General features: G+C 44.6%; 1 protein-coding gene across 1 annotated transcript in view; it reads left to right on the top strand.

Moving 5' to 3' along the window:
* LOC111981138 (microtubule-associated serine/threonine-protein kinase 1-like) overlaps positions 1-16,810 on the top strand; it is a 45,652-nt gene that overhangs the window by 22,894 nt on the left and 5,948 nt on the right. Inside the window, exons 7-17 of the mRNA XM_070433715.1 lie at positions 4,463-4,595; positions 4,729-4,884; positions 5,200-5,296; positions 5,480-5,580; positions 7,635-7,757; positions 12,994-13,103; positions 14,373-14,533; positions 14,702-14,973; positions 15,072-15,302; positions 15,512-15,741; positions 15,929-16,051. Coding sequence (XP_070289816.1) covers positions 4,463-4,595; positions 4,729-4,884; positions 5,200-5,296; positions 5,480-5,580; positions 7,635-7,757; positions 12,994-13,103; positions 14,373-14,533; positions 14,702-14,973; positions 15,072-15,302; positions 15,512-15,741; positions 15,929-16,051 — 1,737 coding nt within the window. The remainder of the gene's footprint in view (positions 1-4,462; positions 4,596-4,728; positions 4,885-5,199; positions 5,297-5,479; positions 5,581-7,634; positions 7,758-12,993; positions 13,104-14,372; positions 14,534-14,701; positions 14,974-15,071; positions 15,303-15,511; positions 15,742-15,928; positions 16,052-16,810) is intronic.

Genomic DNA, 16,810 nt, shown 5'->3' with positions numbered 1-16,810 from the left:
AGAGAACTCTCAACACAATCAGATCATGGTAATGGTCTGGGAGTGTTCACAGTCACATTCACGGTCCTAGGCCCCACTAATTATTTAACAGACCTATCCCTGTCCTGGACCAAAGACAAATTCATTTCCTTAAATAAATATGAGCACAAACAGTCATTTTAAACATTTAACAGGGGGTTTATTACACAGTCTAGGCAAAATACTGAGCTCCAACTAAGCACCTTGTGTCACGCCCTGGCCTTAGTATTTCTTTGTTTCTTAATTATTTTGGTTAGGTCAGGTGTGTGACATGGGAATGTATGTGGTTTTTTGTAGTGTCTAGGGTGTTGTAAGGTTTAGGGGTTTTATTGAGAGTAGTTGGTTATGTTTAGTATAGTAGTCTAGCTGTGGTCTATGGTTTGAGTGTAGGTATCTAGGAAAGTCTATGGTTGCCTGAATTGGGTCTCAATTAGAGACAGCTGGTTATTGTTTCTCTGATTGGGGAGCCATATTTAAGGCAACCACATAGGCTTTAGCTGTTTGTGGGAATTGTCTATGTGAACTTTTAGCCTGTGGTGTGTGTGTGTGGTGTGTGTGTGTGTGTGTTTGTGTGTGTGTGTGTGTGTGTGTGTGTGTGTGTGTGTGTGTGTGTGTGTGTGTGTGTGTGTGTGTGTGTGTGTGTGGGTTGTGTGTGTGTGTGTGGTTGTGTGGTGTGTTGTGTGTGTGTGTGTGCACTACGTTTATAGCTTCACGGTCGTTTGTTGTTTTGTATAGTTTGTAAGAGTGTTTCGTTTCATGTTCATCTTCGTAGTAAAATAAAAGAAGATGGCTTATTTCCACATGCTGCGTTTTGTCCGTCTCTCTCCACACGATATGACAGAATTCCCCACCAACATCGGATCAAGCAGCGTGTGCAACAACAACAGGACCCACCTACACAGGACTATTGGAATGGGAGGAATTCGGACGCGAGTACAGGAGAATATACCCCCAAAGCTGAGCTGGAGGCAGCGAAAGCAGAGAGCGGAGATAGTGGGGCAGCAAGAACAAGGCTGGAAGCCCGTAAGTCAAACCCAAAAATTTCTTGGGGGGGGGCTCTCGGGTAGTTTAGTTGTGGTCAGTCGGGAGACGGTGAGCAAGTCCTCCTGCTTACCGTAAGGAGCCGGTGAGGGGATTTGGAGGAGATGACGCCAGAGACAGTAAAGGAGTAATGAGAAATTGGAGGAGAGAGTGATGAGGGATTATTGGTTTTGGTGCATGAGGCAAGGCATCGTCTCGAATGAACGTGTTGGTGATTTATATGTCACGGGAACAGCTCTCCATACTCGTCCTGAGGTGCGTGCTAGCCGTCTGGTTAAGACAGTGCCTACAGCACGCACAAAGCCTCCTGTGCGTCTCCAGAGTCCTGTGCGTCCTGTTACTCTGCTTTCTCGCACTAGCCCTGTGGTGTGGTTCCAGCCCAGTACCACCAGTGCTGACACCACGCACCAGGCTTCCAGTGCGTATCCAGAGCCCGTTCCTCCTCCACGCACTCTCCCTGTGTGCGTTCTCCAGCCCAGTGCCTCCAGTCCCGGCACCACGCACCAAGCTCCTGTGCGTCTCCAGAGCCCTGTACGCACTGATCCTTCTCCTGCACTCGTCCTGAGGTGCGTGCCCTCAGCCCCGGTACCACAGTTCTGGTACCACGCACCAGTCCTATAGTGCGCCTTTGAGAACTCAGTGTGCCCTGTGTTGTTCCCCGCACTAGCCTGAAGGTGCGTTGTCCTAGCCCGGTACCTCCAGTTCCGCACCACGCACCAGGCCTACAGTGCGCCTCAGCCGGCCAGAGTCTGCCGTCTGCCAACGGTGCCTGAACTGCCCGTCTGCCAAGCGGCGCCTGAACTGCCCGTTCGCCAAGCGGCGCTGAACTGCCCGTCTGCAAGCGGCGCCTGAACTGCCCGTCTGCCCAACGGCGCCTGAACTGCCCGTCTGCCCAACGCCGTCTGAACTGTCCGTCTGCCAAGCGCCGCATGAACTGCCCGTCTGTATTGAGCCTTCAAAGCCGCCCGCTGCCATGAGCCTGCAAAGCCGCCGCCGTCTGCCATGGCCTACAGAGCGTCCGCCAGACAGGAGCCGCTAGAGCCTTCCAGACAGGAGCCGCTAGAAGCCTTCCGCCAGACGACCGGATCAGCCAGAGCTTCGCCAGACCGGATCAGCCAGCAGCCTTCCGCCAGACCGGATCAGCCAGAGCCTTCCGCCAGACCGGATCAGCCAGAGCCTTCCGCCAGACCGGATCAGCCAGGCTTCCCCAGAACGGATCACCAGAGCCTTCCGCCAGAACGGATCAGCCAGAGCCTTCCGCCAGAACGGATCAGCCAGAGCATTCCGCCAGAACGGATCAGCCAGAGCCTTCCCACATGCCAGACAGGTAGACCATGACCAGAGCCGTCAGCGAGCCATGACCAGCCAGAGCGTCAGCGAGCCATGACCAGCCAGAGCCGTCAGCGAGCCATGACCAGCCAGAGCCGTCAGCGAGCCATGACCAGCCAGAGCCGTCAGCGAGCCATGACCAGCCAGAGCCTCAGCGAGCCATGGACCAGCCAGAGCCGTCAGCGAGCCATTGCCAGCCAGAAGAGCCGCAACGACAGGTCTGCTGCAGAGCCGTCCAGCCAGGATCCGCCAGAGCCGTCATCCAGCCAGGATCCGTCCTCAGTCGGAGCTGCCGTCCTTCAGTGCGGAGCTGCCTTTTCCTGTGCTGCCTTATGGCTGCCCTTATCCGGTGGCTTGCCCTTATCCTTGCCACAGCTGCCCCCTGAAGTGCTGTCTGAGTCTCACAGACTGTGCCTGTGTCGTTTAAAGTTTGAGCCTGTGTGTGTAGCCCAGACTGACTCAGGGTCTCTGGTAGAGCAGTAGTCCTGTCCTCTGGGTGAACGCAGCCAGCAGGCCTCATAAACTTGGCTTCCATCCAACCTTTTTATGTGCGTAAAGGACATGTTGGTAAAAAAAATGTCATGACAGGCCTGATGGAAACATCTTTTTTTCCCCGTAAACTTTCCAAATGTTGACCAAACAAAATACGTTAGACAAGCCCTTACAAAAAAAGATTGCAATTTTGAAACTGCAGTAAAAGTGCAGTAACTGCAGTTGACTGTGGTATTTTGGACGCAGTAATTGCAGAATAACTGTAGTGTACTGCAGTTGAACTGCAGTTATACTGCACTCTAACTGCTAAATTACTGCTGTAAATAAAAGAGTGCTATTTTGGACGCAGTATTTGCAGCATACTGTAGTTATACTGCACTCTGACTCTGTTATGCTCAAATTTTGAAATAATAACCCATCAAATGGAAGTGAACTTAGAGTCTTGCAATGACATGTTGTATGGTCCTCCCACTACAACTCGTTAGGGAAGCATGCAGTTTATTAGGCTACAGATTAAATCATTTATGATGAACTTCACAGGGTGGTGAAAGTGGAAGGTCATGATCTTGATGCTACTTTCCAATACATTTCGAGGGTCTTATTCTGGTGACATCATCATCGATGCTTGGGTGCTGTTTGACAAATAAAAATGATGTCGCTCTTTTGTCCACAATAAACTCATCAACTCAATTCTGGACCTCGAAGCCAGTTCTACTGCATTATTTTTCATTGTTCCTCTCTAATCAGAGACTGATTTAGACCTGGGACACCAGGTGAGTGCCATTTATTATCAGGTAAAACAGAAAACCAGCCGGCTCCAGACCTCGTAGGGTAAGAGTTGAATACCCATGATGTAGGCTATGCGTGTGCTCTAGCCAACAGCGTGCAGGGCGCAGAAACAGTACTGTGCCAATACCAATGTGGGCACAAATCAAATCAAAGTTTATTTGTCACGTGCGCCGAATACAACAGGTGTAGACCTTACAGTGAAATGCTTACTTACAGGCTCTAACCAATAGTGCGGAAAAAAATGTGTGTGTGTGTGTGTGTGTGTGTGTAGGTAAGTAAAGAAATAAAACAATAGTAAAAAGACATTTGAAAATAACAGTAGCAAGGCTATATACAGACACCAGTTAGTCAGGCTTATTGAGGTAGTATGTACATGTAGGTATGGTTAAAGTGACTATGCATATATGATGAACAGAGAGTAGCAGTAGCGTAAAAGAGGGTGAGACTCTGATGACTCTGATGACTCACTCGCTATATAAAACATTTGGTGTGAGAAAATCATCAGTGGAGTTGAAAATGTGATGGAAACCCATTTAACTAGTATTTTATATTTGGTACATGCATAGACGCGGGAAGTAGGGGTGCTGAGGGTGCTGAGGGCCCCCTTGAAAAATCTGAATAATTATTTGAAACAAATGTCTTCAAAACAGTAGTGCACTGGGCCTTTACTAATCCAGTATTAGCGGACTGATATAGCGTCTGTAGTGCGGGAAATAAAATTAGTTATATCTTGATTAAAGTAGTGTTATACCTGTGTCACACTGAATGTGGTCCCCCTGTTCCTGTCCCTCAGGAGTTTAATCCAGAGGAGTTCTACCACCTGCTGGAGGCAGCAGAGGACCACGCCAAGGAGGGACACCTGATGAAGACGGACATCCCTCGCTACATTATCAGCCAGCTGGGACTGACACGAGACCCTATAGAGGGTGAGCGAGAGAATGAGTCCGAGAGAGAGAGGGAGAGAGAGAGGAAACCTTGACTTGTGTTGACTACTGTTGCTTTCTCACTCTATGTATTGCTGAAATGCAGCTCATACGTACTCCCTCTGTATGTCCCCAGAAATGGTGAACCTGGACAGCTACGACAGTGAGGGACCTCTCACCCCAGAAACAGACGACTCAACAGAGGTGAGAACCTTGTCCCTACTCCACCTCTTCCCAGCCCACCCACCATCAACCCCCGTCTCCCTCTGTCGCTTCATGGTTAAGTCAAACTGTAGTGCCAAGGCCTGCTGACTCCAATGAATAATGCCTTCTCTACTAATTCGGCACAGTGGACATTCTCTTACGCAATTGGAGTGTATTTACTTTAGATTAGAGGTCTGGGTCAAATAGCAGATCTACCTCCGTTGTCTTGTAGGCTTGCAATCAACCTTTACAACCATCAGGCAGGTTTACAATTCTGCTACTGACACAGATGTCGAGACAAGGTAGCACTTGGGGGAAAAAGAGACGACGTACTCCTGTGGGCCTGGTGTTGGAGGTCTGGACAAGATCAGTCTGTCTTACCGCTGTCATGCTCTCTCCTCAGGGAAGATGAGAGTAGAAGAGCCCGAAGAGGCTGACTTCCAGACCACTAAAAGTGATCAGCCAAATGATCATGCCTTGGGTGAGGGTGTGGTTGTCGAGTGTGTGTGATGGTGTGAACGGGTGTGTTCACACATGAATGCTTAACATTAGGATGTCTTCTGATAGCCATCTTGTGGTGTACAATAGAATGGTTTTTAGGGAAAACCTGGATTTACTCAGTATAGCACTCGTGTAAAAATCTGAATTCTAAATGTGGTGTATGCATGTGTTGTTGTCTCCAGGGCTGTTTACCTGTCCCGTCCTGGAGACCCTCAGCCGGTTTGCATGAAGAAAATCAACAAGCAGAACCTGATACTGGAGGAACCAGATCCAGCAAGCATTCGTAGATGAGAGAGCATCCTGACCTTCGCTCGGAGAAGCCATTTTCGTGGTCTTCATGTTCTGTACTCCTTTGCACGACCCGAGGCTACTCTGTATGGTGCATGAGTGTCTGTGGAGGTAAGTTAACACAATAATATACTGGACCCCATTCCTTGTCTGTTTAGGCCAAGAGCCGCATTTAGGAATTGCTGGTGATGGAATGTTAGCAGTAGTCTGTCACGTGTTTCGGTTTGCAGCGAGGCGAGACTGTGCCACCCGAGCTGCTGAAGACAAACATCTGGGGCATTGGCCTTTGGAGGATGCGCTAGGCGCATGTTACTTTGCCGAGACTGGTCCGGACTGGAGTACCAGTCGACACATATGGGCACGTTGGGCATCCGCGACCTTCCAAAACAGACAAGTAAGACCGTAGCATTGGGTGGCATTGAACAATTTATCATATGGGACTAGGAATTGGAGTGAACTCAAAGTTTGATTAGTATTACACACGAAGAGTGTTTCCTGTTAACTTGACGAACCTGTCTGTCCGCAGTCTTCTGATCAGCTTGCACTGGGGTCACAGTCAAGTGGACTGAACTGTCGGCCTGTCTAAGATGGGTCGATGAGCCCACCACTAACTGTAACAGGGGACAATTGAGAAGGAAGACACTGAGAGTTCCTGGACATAACTAGGTGTGCCATGTGATATTAGAAAGCAGAGAAACCCACCCAGTATACGACGAACTCTGGACAGGAAATTCTAAATGATTATTTGTGGCACGGTAATATATTTAAATTTCTACGTTTTCCATAACCATTCAGGAAAAAAACTATACCTATATCCATTATTTTTGTTATCTATTTCTAGAGCAATAATAAATTAATGCTGAATTTATAAATGTGTGGCATATAGTTGTCAAAGCGTGAAGAAATGAAATATGATCAACCATCAAACAAAATGATACCAATTATGCCTCAGTTATTATAGTATCACGTCTTTTCAGATGTTTTGTTTTTCCCACCCTTTGAATGGTGCTGGCTTCAATTAAATCCCCAATTAATTTATTGGCTCGGCTTTCTCACAGCCAAGATCTGTTAGCAATTGATAGAATACCCATCTGCACATGAAAACACAACGGTAAATCTTTCATGTTTCATCCCTGGCATTCTGCATTGAATCCCCTCAGCTTGGCAGAAAACGTGTATTGGCCACACATGTCTCCCACTCACATTTTGAGAGAGAACTGGCCTTAGCATCTCACCAGTAGTGTTTTATCCATAAATATGATACAGAGCCTCTCATAGGAGTGTGTGGTTCTGCCCTCCATCAGGTGTGTGGCACGCCAGAGTACATCGCCCCAGAGTGATCCTGAGACAGGGCTATGGGAACCAGTAGAACTGTGTGGCTATGGGCATATCCTCTTATGAGTTCTGGTGGGCTGTGTGCCGTTCTTTGGAGACGACTGAGGAGCTCTTTGGACGGTCATCACAGGTGAGAGGTCGGGGTTAGTGGGTTCATGAGCGCATACTTACAGCATTTTGAAGCATCTTTCTCACGTCTACATTGTCCATGCAACTTATCTCTGTCTGTCTCTTGTAGATGACATAGTGTGGCCAGAAGGTGATGACGCTCTTCCTGCCGATGCCCAGCATTCTGATCTCTACTCTGCTCAGACCAACCACTGGTCCGACTGGGCACAGGTCAGCATAAACGTGCATTGACAAAATGCTTACATCAGACGTGTGCTGTAACAGAGATGGACTAACTACCTATTCATAGTGAAAATATAGATTCACTCAACAACACACATTTATCTCTCTTCTCCCTCTCTCGCTTCGCCCCCTTTCTCTCGTCGCCCTTCTATTTCTCCCTCTCCTTTCATTCTCTTTTGCTCTCTTCTCTCTCTCTCTCTCTCTCTCTCTCGCTCTTCTCTCTCTCTCTCTCTCTCTCTCACTCACTCACTCATCTCTCACACTCACTCATTCACTACTCACTCATCACTCACTCACTCCACTCACTCACTCCTCACTCACTCACTCACTCACTCACTCACTCCTTCTCTTTCGCTGCCCCAGGCGGTGCATTTGAGGTGAAGCAGCACTCGTTCTTCACTGAACTGGACTGGAACAGTCTGCTGAGACAGAAGGCTGAGTTCATCCCCCACCTAGAGTCAGAGGAGGACACCAGCTACTTCGACAGTGAGTCTCTCTCTAACTGCACTGCCCCCTGGTCACATGGAGGGGAACTGTGCTGATTTGTTGCATTCTTAATGTATAGAATCACCATAAGGCAGTGGTATTCAAACTTTTTCAACGGGGACCCCATTCTCTTCTCCAGAATTTCTGGGGAACCCCATCCCTAATCTATTGACAAAACCTTAAAAGGTATATGTTGATTTTTACATCAACAAATAACCTTCAATAACATGTGAATTAGAAAGATCAGTGCGAAGGCCAAATTACAGAGGAATAACTTTTTGAGGCTATTAAATCCTTTCAGTCTTGAATAACCCCAGGGCTTGATGGCATACCGGTAGAGGTATATCAAACCTTTTTTGACATACTAAAAGCTCCATTGTTAGATTGTTTTAACTACTCCTATAGAAATGGTAGTCTGTCAGGTACTCAGCAGGAATGTCTGATTTCGCTATTATTAAAACAAGACTCAGATGGCAAATATAAAGATCCAGTCTATCTAAAAAACTGGAGGCCCCTTACACTTCAATGTTGTGATGCAAAAATACTTGTGAAATGCATAGCACTCAGAATTAAAAGGGTTTTACCAGGTATTGTTCATCCTGATCAGACAGGTTTTTTACATGGACGATACATTGGAGATAATATACGACAACTACTAGAAATAATAGAACATCATGAAACATCTAAGAAGCCAGGCCTGGTAATTATAGCGGATTTTGAAAAGGCATTTGATAAAGTAAGACTGGATTTTATTTAGAAATGCCTGGATTTTTTCAATTTCGGTAATTCTCTTATAAAATGGATAAAACTAATGTATAGCAACCCCAGGTGTAAATAGTAAATAACGGCTACTTCTCAGATAGTTTTGAATTGTCAAGAGGAGTTAAACAAGGGTGTCCTCTGTCACCATATCTATTCGTTATGGCCATCGAAATGTTAGCTATTAAAATCAGATCCAATAACAACATTAGAGGATTAGAAATCCAAGGCTTAAAAACCAAGGTGTCCATGTATGCCAATGACTCAAGTTTTATATTAAGTCCGCAAGCTAGATCCCTGCAATGTCTCATTGAAGATAACTTTTCTGTACTCTCTGGACTAAAACCTAATTATGATAAGTGTACAATATTACGTATTGGATCTTTAAAAAATACAACTTTTACATTACCCTGCAGTTTACCTATAAAATGGGCTGATGGTGAAGTAGACATACTTGGTATTCATATCACAAAATATATAAATAAGCTCTCCACAATGAATTTCAATAGAAAACTTGTAAAAATAGACAAAATCCTGCAACCATGGAGAGGTAAATACCTGTCTATCATATCTCAGTTTACTCACTTACTTATGGCGCTGCCTACTCCTGATGATTCGTTTTTCAAATCATATGAGGAAAWWWTMTTTCGCTCTATCTGGGACGCTAAACCAGACAAAATAAAACGTGCCTATCTATATAATGAATATGAATTGGGTGGGTTGAGATTATTATATATAAAAGCACTAAGCATCTCTCTATAAGCTTCACTTATTCAAAAGTTTTATTTGAACCCTAAATGGTTCTCAAGTAGATTACTAAGAAAAGCTCATCCATTGTTTAAAAATCGCCTTTTTGATTAATTGAAAATGATACTTTTTTCGAAGTATCTCTCTTTTTCAATCAAGCATTGCAGAGCTGGCTACAATTTCAATTTCATCCCCCTGAAAAGATAGAACAAATATTAAGGCTGAACTCAAATGTGCTGGTTGATAAAACACCTGTATTTATGGGAAAGTTTGAAAAGGGTATTTTGTACTTTAATGATATTGTAAATTGGAATGGAAGAGTTATGTCCTTCATGGAGTTAACAGAATTGTACGGGAAGGTCTGCTCAATCCAAGAGTACAACCAATTGATCACAGCACTACCCCTAAAATGGAGGAGGCKGGTGGCAGKAGGAGGAGGTAGGGAACTGGTCTGTCTGCCCAATATAAAGGATCAAAACTGGCGGAAGAATAGAAAATAGCATAAATAGGAAAGTATACCAGTTTCATTAGAGGACCAGGATGTTGACAACTGTGCCATACAGATTGCAAAATAGTTGGGAAGAGATTTTTGATGTACCGATTCCATGGTACAGGGTGTATGAGTTGATATATAAAACAACGCAAGATTCAAGACTTTGTGCTTTTCAGCTAAAATTATTATATAGAATTCTTGCCACCAACAAAATGTTGAATATTTGGGGAATAAAATCATCGAAGCTCTGCAGGTTTTGTTGTGAGGATACAGAATCAATAGACCATTTATTTTGGTATTGCCCTCAGGTAGCCTGTTTCTGGTCTCAGGTTCAGGAATGGCTGAAAATGCATAGCATTGATCTAAAATTGACCATAGAAATAGTACTGTCAGGAGATCTGGAGAGACCGGGTCAGTCAATTACTAATATACTAATACTCTTGGTAAAAGTATTTATCTTGAACTTGCAATCTGTGGATTCTATTCGATTAGATAGATTGAAATTGTACGTTAACAGCATAGTTGAAAGACATCACAGCATAGTTGAAAGATATGTGTTGCATAGAAACCCGAAGTGGGTGGCCAGCAGAGATAGATGGGCTGAGGGAAGCTGAGGGTTGGGATGTGGATCTGGAGACAAGTGGGAGTGGAGTTGCTGTGCGGGAGATAAAATGATGGTCAAAGATATACAGTGGGGCAAAAAAGTATTTAGTCAGCCACCAATTGTGCAAGTTCTCCCACTTAAAAAGACGAGAGAGGCCTGTAATTTTCATCAGAGGTACACTTCAACTATGACAGACAAAATGAGAAAAAAAAATCCAGAAAATCACATTGTAGGATTTTTTATGAATTTATTTGCAAATTATGGTGGAAAATAAGTATTTGGTCACCTACAAACAAGCAAGATTTCTGGCTCTCAGACCTGTAACTTCTTCTTTAAGAGGCTCCTCTGTCCTCCACTCGTTACCTGTATTAATGGCACCTGTTTGAACTTGTATCAGATATAAAAGACACCTGTCCACAACCTCAAACAGTCACACTCCAAACTCCACTATGACCAAGACCAAAGAGCTGTCAAAAAGACACCAGAAACAAAATTGTAGACCTGCACCAGGCTGGGAAGACTGAATCTGAAATAGGTAAGCAGCTTGGTTTGAGGAAATCAACTGTGGGAGCAATTATTAGGAAATGGAAGACATACAAGACCACTGATAATCTCCCTCGATCTGGGGCTCCACGCAAGATCTTCACCCCGTGGGGTCAAAATGATCACAAGAACGGTAGCAAAAATCCCAGAACCACACGGGGGGACCTAGTGAATGACCTGCAGAGAGCTGGGACCAAAGTAACAAACCTACCATCAGTAACACACTACGCCGCAGGGACTCAAATCCTCAGTGCCAGACGTGTCCCCCTGGTTAAGCCAGTACATGTCCAGGCCCGTCTGAAGTTTGCTAGAGAGCATTTGGATGATCCAGAAGAAGATTGGGAGAATGTCATATGGTCAGATGAAACCAAAAATAGAACTTTTTGGTAAAACTCAACTCGAGGACAAAGAATGCTGAGTTGCATCCAAAGAACACCATAGCCTACTGTGAAGCATGGGGTGGAAACATCATGCTTTGGGGCTGTTTTTCTGCAAAGGGACCAGACGGACTGATCCGTGTAAAGGACAGAATGAATGGGGCCATGTATCGTGAGATTTTGAGTGAAAACCTCCTTCCATCAGCAAGGGCATTGAAGATGAAATGTGGCTGGGTCTTTCAGCATGACAATGATCCCAAACACACCGCCCGGGCAACGAAGGAGTTGGCTTCGTAAGAAGCATTTCAAGGTCCTGGAGTGGCCTAGCCAGTCTCCAGATCTCAACCCCATAGAAAATCTATTGGAGGGAGGTTGAAAGTCTGTTTGCCCAGCAACAGCCCAAAACATCACTGCTCTAGAGGAGATCTGCATGGAGGAATGGGCCAAAATACCAGCAACAGTGTGTGAAAACCTTGGAAGACTTACAGAAAACGTTTGACCTCTGTCATTGCCAACAAAGGGTATATAACAAAGTATTGAGATAAACTTTTGTTATTGACCAAATACTTATTTTCCACCATAATTTGCAAATAAATTCATAAAAAATCCTACAATGTGATTTTCTGGAATTTTTTCTCTCATTTTGTCTGTCATAGTTGAAGTGTACCTTGATGAAAATTACAGGCCTCTCTCCATCTTTTTAAGTGGGAGAACTTGCACAATTGGTGGCTGACTAAATACTTTTTTTGCCCCACTGTATATATTTTAAAGTCAAAATAAAAACATAATAAAACAGTACATTTGAATGACACTGGGGGGTAGGTTTTTACAACTAAATGCCGGTTTGCCTGAGAGTTGATGCCGTTGCAAGGTGTTTGGTACACATGCATATACACATACTCTCATTTCAAATAAACGACATACAAGAACCACAACATACATGTAATAGTCTCAGACAGCACACAAACATATACAAGTTGCATTGCTGTATGATCTTTAGTTGTCCTTATGTCCTTTGTTTATATTTTATATATATTTTTGTATTTGTTTGCTGTTTTCACCTGTCTTTCCTTTTTTCTCTTTAGTTCATTCTCTTGGTTGTTGGGCATTAGGGGGTTCTTGGGGGTGGGGAATGGAATTAATTGTATTTTTAATATTTTTTATTTTTTCTTCTTTGGGGGGGGACTGTGGGAGAGGTCTCGAATGGTTGATGGACAGCTGATTGGGGAACTTGGGGGGATTTTGGAGGGTTCGGGTTCATGTTTTTTGGCCTGGTGGGAGATCTGTCAACGTGCCCTTGAGCAGGGCATTAACCCTGGATGCTTATGTGTGTCGCTCTGAATGGGAATCTGTTGGATGACTGGTATGATGTAGTTGTTGAGCGGCTTCACTGCAAGTATATTGTATGTTTTGGATATTCAATAAAAAAWYWTTTTTAAACATTTGAATCTCTTATCAAAGAAACCAATAAATACATTTACTTAATAAAATTGTATTTCTCAAAAAGGTTTGCATATTGCTCCATACAATAATCTTTACTCTTTGTTCCTAAAAAAAATTGGTTTGGTCGCAAACCCGACTTTGAATACCACTGGCATAAGGGATAGAGATAAGAACTAGCTGTGTTTGGAGCTTTGAGGCACTTGTCCATGCTATTTGTCTGTTTTCATTTGTAAGTGTGTGTGTGTGTGTCATGTCCTCTTCCGTCCCCAGCCCGCTCGGACCGCTACCACCACGTCCACTCTTATGATGAGGACGACACCAATGATGATGAACCTGTTGAAATACGTCGTTTCTCTTCCTGCTCCCCTCGCTTCAGCAAGGTCAAACTCTACACTTACTCATCCTTAAACTTACCTTAAAACTTCAATTAAACACAGTCTCAAATAGCCGAACTGGTCATTTTAATAGCCGGCCAACGCTACACATTTCAGCTAATAAACACCTGTTTCAAATAAACACTGGGTCTAAATTAATTGTTTACAACATTACCATGAATTGTTTATAAGGTTTAATGTTTCATTTGTTACATTCAATAATTCAGTAATGTCTCTAAAAAGTGATGGCAATCATCAGTTTTTATCACCAGTAAGAAACTGCTAGCCATTGGCTGCTAACAGATGAGAACTGCTAGCCATTGGCTGCTAACAGATGAGAACTGCTAGCTAACTGGCAAGCACAAAAACTGTCATCAACTTCAGGAATACAGACCCCCCCAGAAATCAGCTGTTCACTCTAGTGACGAAAGTAAGAACTGCAGAAAAAATGCACATTCAAAGGGGAGAATAATTATTCTGTCAAGGGTGGGTTTTTTAATACATTTTTATTAGAGGCAAACTAAGACAAAATAAACGTGGCACAGTGTGTAAATGATAGCACATTAGTGCAGGAAATTAAGATATTGATTAAAATACTGGAAGTGAATGCTGGAATTAAACAATTAAGTAAGCAAATGAGCAAACGCTGTGTGCATTTAAGGAAAGAGACTCATGACTCAAATAGAAGCCTGTGTCTAATAAGCGCCTGTTGTGTTCAGTGATTCAAGCAAATAAACGCCTGGGATATTAATTGATGTTTACTCTAAAACCTATACTTCGGCCTAATCAGTTCTTCTGTCTCACCTCCCTTCTCCAACACTCCTTGCTGATCTAGATTAACTTGATGCCCCTCATTGTACAAGTCTAGGCCATGTAAACGTGCCTTCCTTAAAGCCTGTCAGTAAATCTCATAATCCTAAATTCTCATGTGTCTTTCTTTTAAAATGGTTTCAGTGGCACAATTAGCTTTCACAGATTAGTCAAGAAGGGGAGATGAGCAAAAAGAGACATACGTCTGAGCCAAGTGACTTAATGTGACTATCACACATGGTAGACTAAGTCATGAAAGAACCTCTTTGGTAACCTTGGATTTTATCGACACACATGCCTCAGACATATGTATCTTTCTGCTCAGATCTCCCCTTCTTGACTAATCTGTGAAAGCTAATTGTGCCACTGAACCCATTATAAAAGAAAGAATCATGGGAAAATTTGTAATATTTCCCTCTGTGGGTGCTGAAAGCCTATGCGTCCTCTCTCTGTTGGGAACTACAGGTGTACAGCAGCATGGAGCACCTGTCCCAGCTGGAGCACAAGCCCCCGACGGTGACCCGGCGGGAGCACAAGGGCCCCAGGGAGGACCGGGCGGCCAAGAGAGAGAGCCTGGGCAGCCTGACCTTGAGAGATAAGAGCTGGAGGACAGGATCACCTGAGATGTGAGTATGACCACTACTGTACTCTGACTAGTACTAGTGCCTTCTTACCTTGCATAACATGTCAGAAATATGACATTGTTGGTCCTCATTATCAAGGCTCTCATTATCATTACTCATTGTTTGTTTTCATAAATACAATCAATTTATTTTGTGTTGTGTTGTGTCTAGGAAGCGACTGTCATGCTCAGAGTCATCCTTCACTGAGAGTGACTCCAGTCCTCCATCTGGGGCCCGGCGACGCTTTTCTGCCCTCATGGACACTCACCGCTTCGCCTCCCCACTAGAGGCCGATCCTGAGCTGCCAGTGCCCACCAGGCAGCCCCCAGTCAAGGCCAGGGGCACCTCTCTGGAGGGGGCCATGGGCACCACATCCATGGGCACCACATCCAGCCAGGGGGATTTTAGGAAGGAAAAGGAGGGCAACGGGTTGACTGCTGGAGGTGAGGGCATTTGGCATTGGATAATGGATGAATCCTTGCTTGACATACACTTTGATGCCTACATGATATTATTCCTCCATCTTTCTGCTCTGCTACAGACAAGCTTCTGAGGCCAGCTGATGTACCAATCGGAGTCATCCCCAGCCCCAACAGTACTGTGACTGCTGGGGCCACAGAGCCCCAGGGGTCCCGGGCCACCAACGAACTGGTCCTGAGGAGGGTCCGCCACAGCCAGCTCTCAGCTGAGGGAGAGAAACGCAACTCGCGACCCGTAACCAAGGTCATCAAGTCTGCCTCCACCACAGCCCTGTCTGTCATCATACCTACAGGTGAGGAGCTGGAAGGCAAGGGAGTGTGAGAAGAGCGGGGCTGTCTGTTGCTAATGACAATATTAATGTTAAACAGTAAAACGGTTAACTGGGCTTGTTATGGAAAATAGTACATTTCTTAAAGATTATCTATTGCTTTGACCTTCAWTTGACTTATTCAGATGTTTTTTCTCACACTTTATTCCTGTGATTCTCTCCCCCCTCCTCAGTGGAGCAGCATGGTACGTCCCCCCTGGCCAGCCCCATGTCTCCTCGATCCATCTCCTCCGACCTGTCGTCTCGTGACTCCTCCCCCAGCCGAGACTACTCGCCCACGGTCAACGTGCTGCGTTCTCCCATCACCATCCACCGCTCTGGGAAGAAGTACGGTTTCACCCTCCGAGCCATTCGAGTCTACATGGGAGACAGTGATGTCTACAGTGTACACCACGTGGTCTGGGTGAGACAGCGATAGAGATGATATGTTTTGTGTTTGTTTCTATGGAGAAAGTAGTGTTAAGTAGACATCACTCTATTGAAGAAGTTCTGTATCATGACAAAGCATCGCTACAATTGTAGTGGAAAAAACAGACTTGTCCAATAGCATGATGACTTGTTTGATTGATGTTGATCTGTTTCAATCACAGCATGTGGAGGACGGAGGCCCTGCCCAGGAGGCGGGACTCTGCGCTGGTGACCTCATCACTCATGTGAACGGGGAGTCTGTCCACGGGCTGGTGCACACTGAGGTGGTGGAGCTCATTCTGAAGGTGAGAGGAAAGGAAAGAAACAACATGTGTTTGTTTCGACAGTATAGAATACAGGTGAAGCCTAACATACACTGTGTGCAGAATTATTAGGCAAGTGAGTATTCTGATCTTATCATTATTTCTATGCACATTTTCCAACTCCAAACCATATAAACTTGAATGCTTATTGGATTGAATCATTTTCAGGTGATAATGTACTTGTGTAATGAGGGAGGGTGTGGTGAAAGTGAATAACACCTTATATCAAGGTGTGCATAATTATTAGGCAGCTTCATTACCTCAGGTAAAATGGGCCAAAAAAGAGATTTAACTGACACTGAAAAGTAAAAACTTGTAAAATGCCTTTCAGATGGATGCAACACTCTTGAAATAGCTAAAATATTGAGGCGTGACCACCGGACAATCAAACGTTTTGTTGCGAATAGTCAACTGGGGCGCATTAAACGCATGGAGAAGAAAAGGTGCAAATTAACTGCAAAAGACTTGAGAATAATTAAACATCAAGCTACCAAGAACCCATTATCCTCCAGTGCCACCATAATTCCAGAACTGCAACCTACCTGGAGTGTCCAGAAGTACAAGGTGTGAAGTGCTCAGAGACATGGCCAAGGTCAAGAAGGCTGAAACACGACCACCACTGAATAAGATTCACAAGTTGAAGCGTCAAGATTGGGCAAAGAAATACCTGAAGACAGATTTTTCAAAGGTTTTATGGCCAGATGAAATGAGAGTGACTCTTGATGGACTAGATGGATGGGC

This window comes from Salvelinus sp. IW2-2015, linkage group LG20, assembly GCF_002910315.2.
Source record: "Salvelinus sp. IW2-2015 linkage group LG20, ASM291031v2, whole genome shotgun sequence".
Lineage (NCBI taxonomy): Eukaryota > Metazoa > Chordata > Actinopteri > Salmoniformes > Salmonidae > Salvelinus > Salvelinus sp. IW2-2015.
The sequence above is the reverse complement of the archived record's forward strand: the minus strand, read 5'-3'. Positions and strand labels throughout refer to the sequence as shown.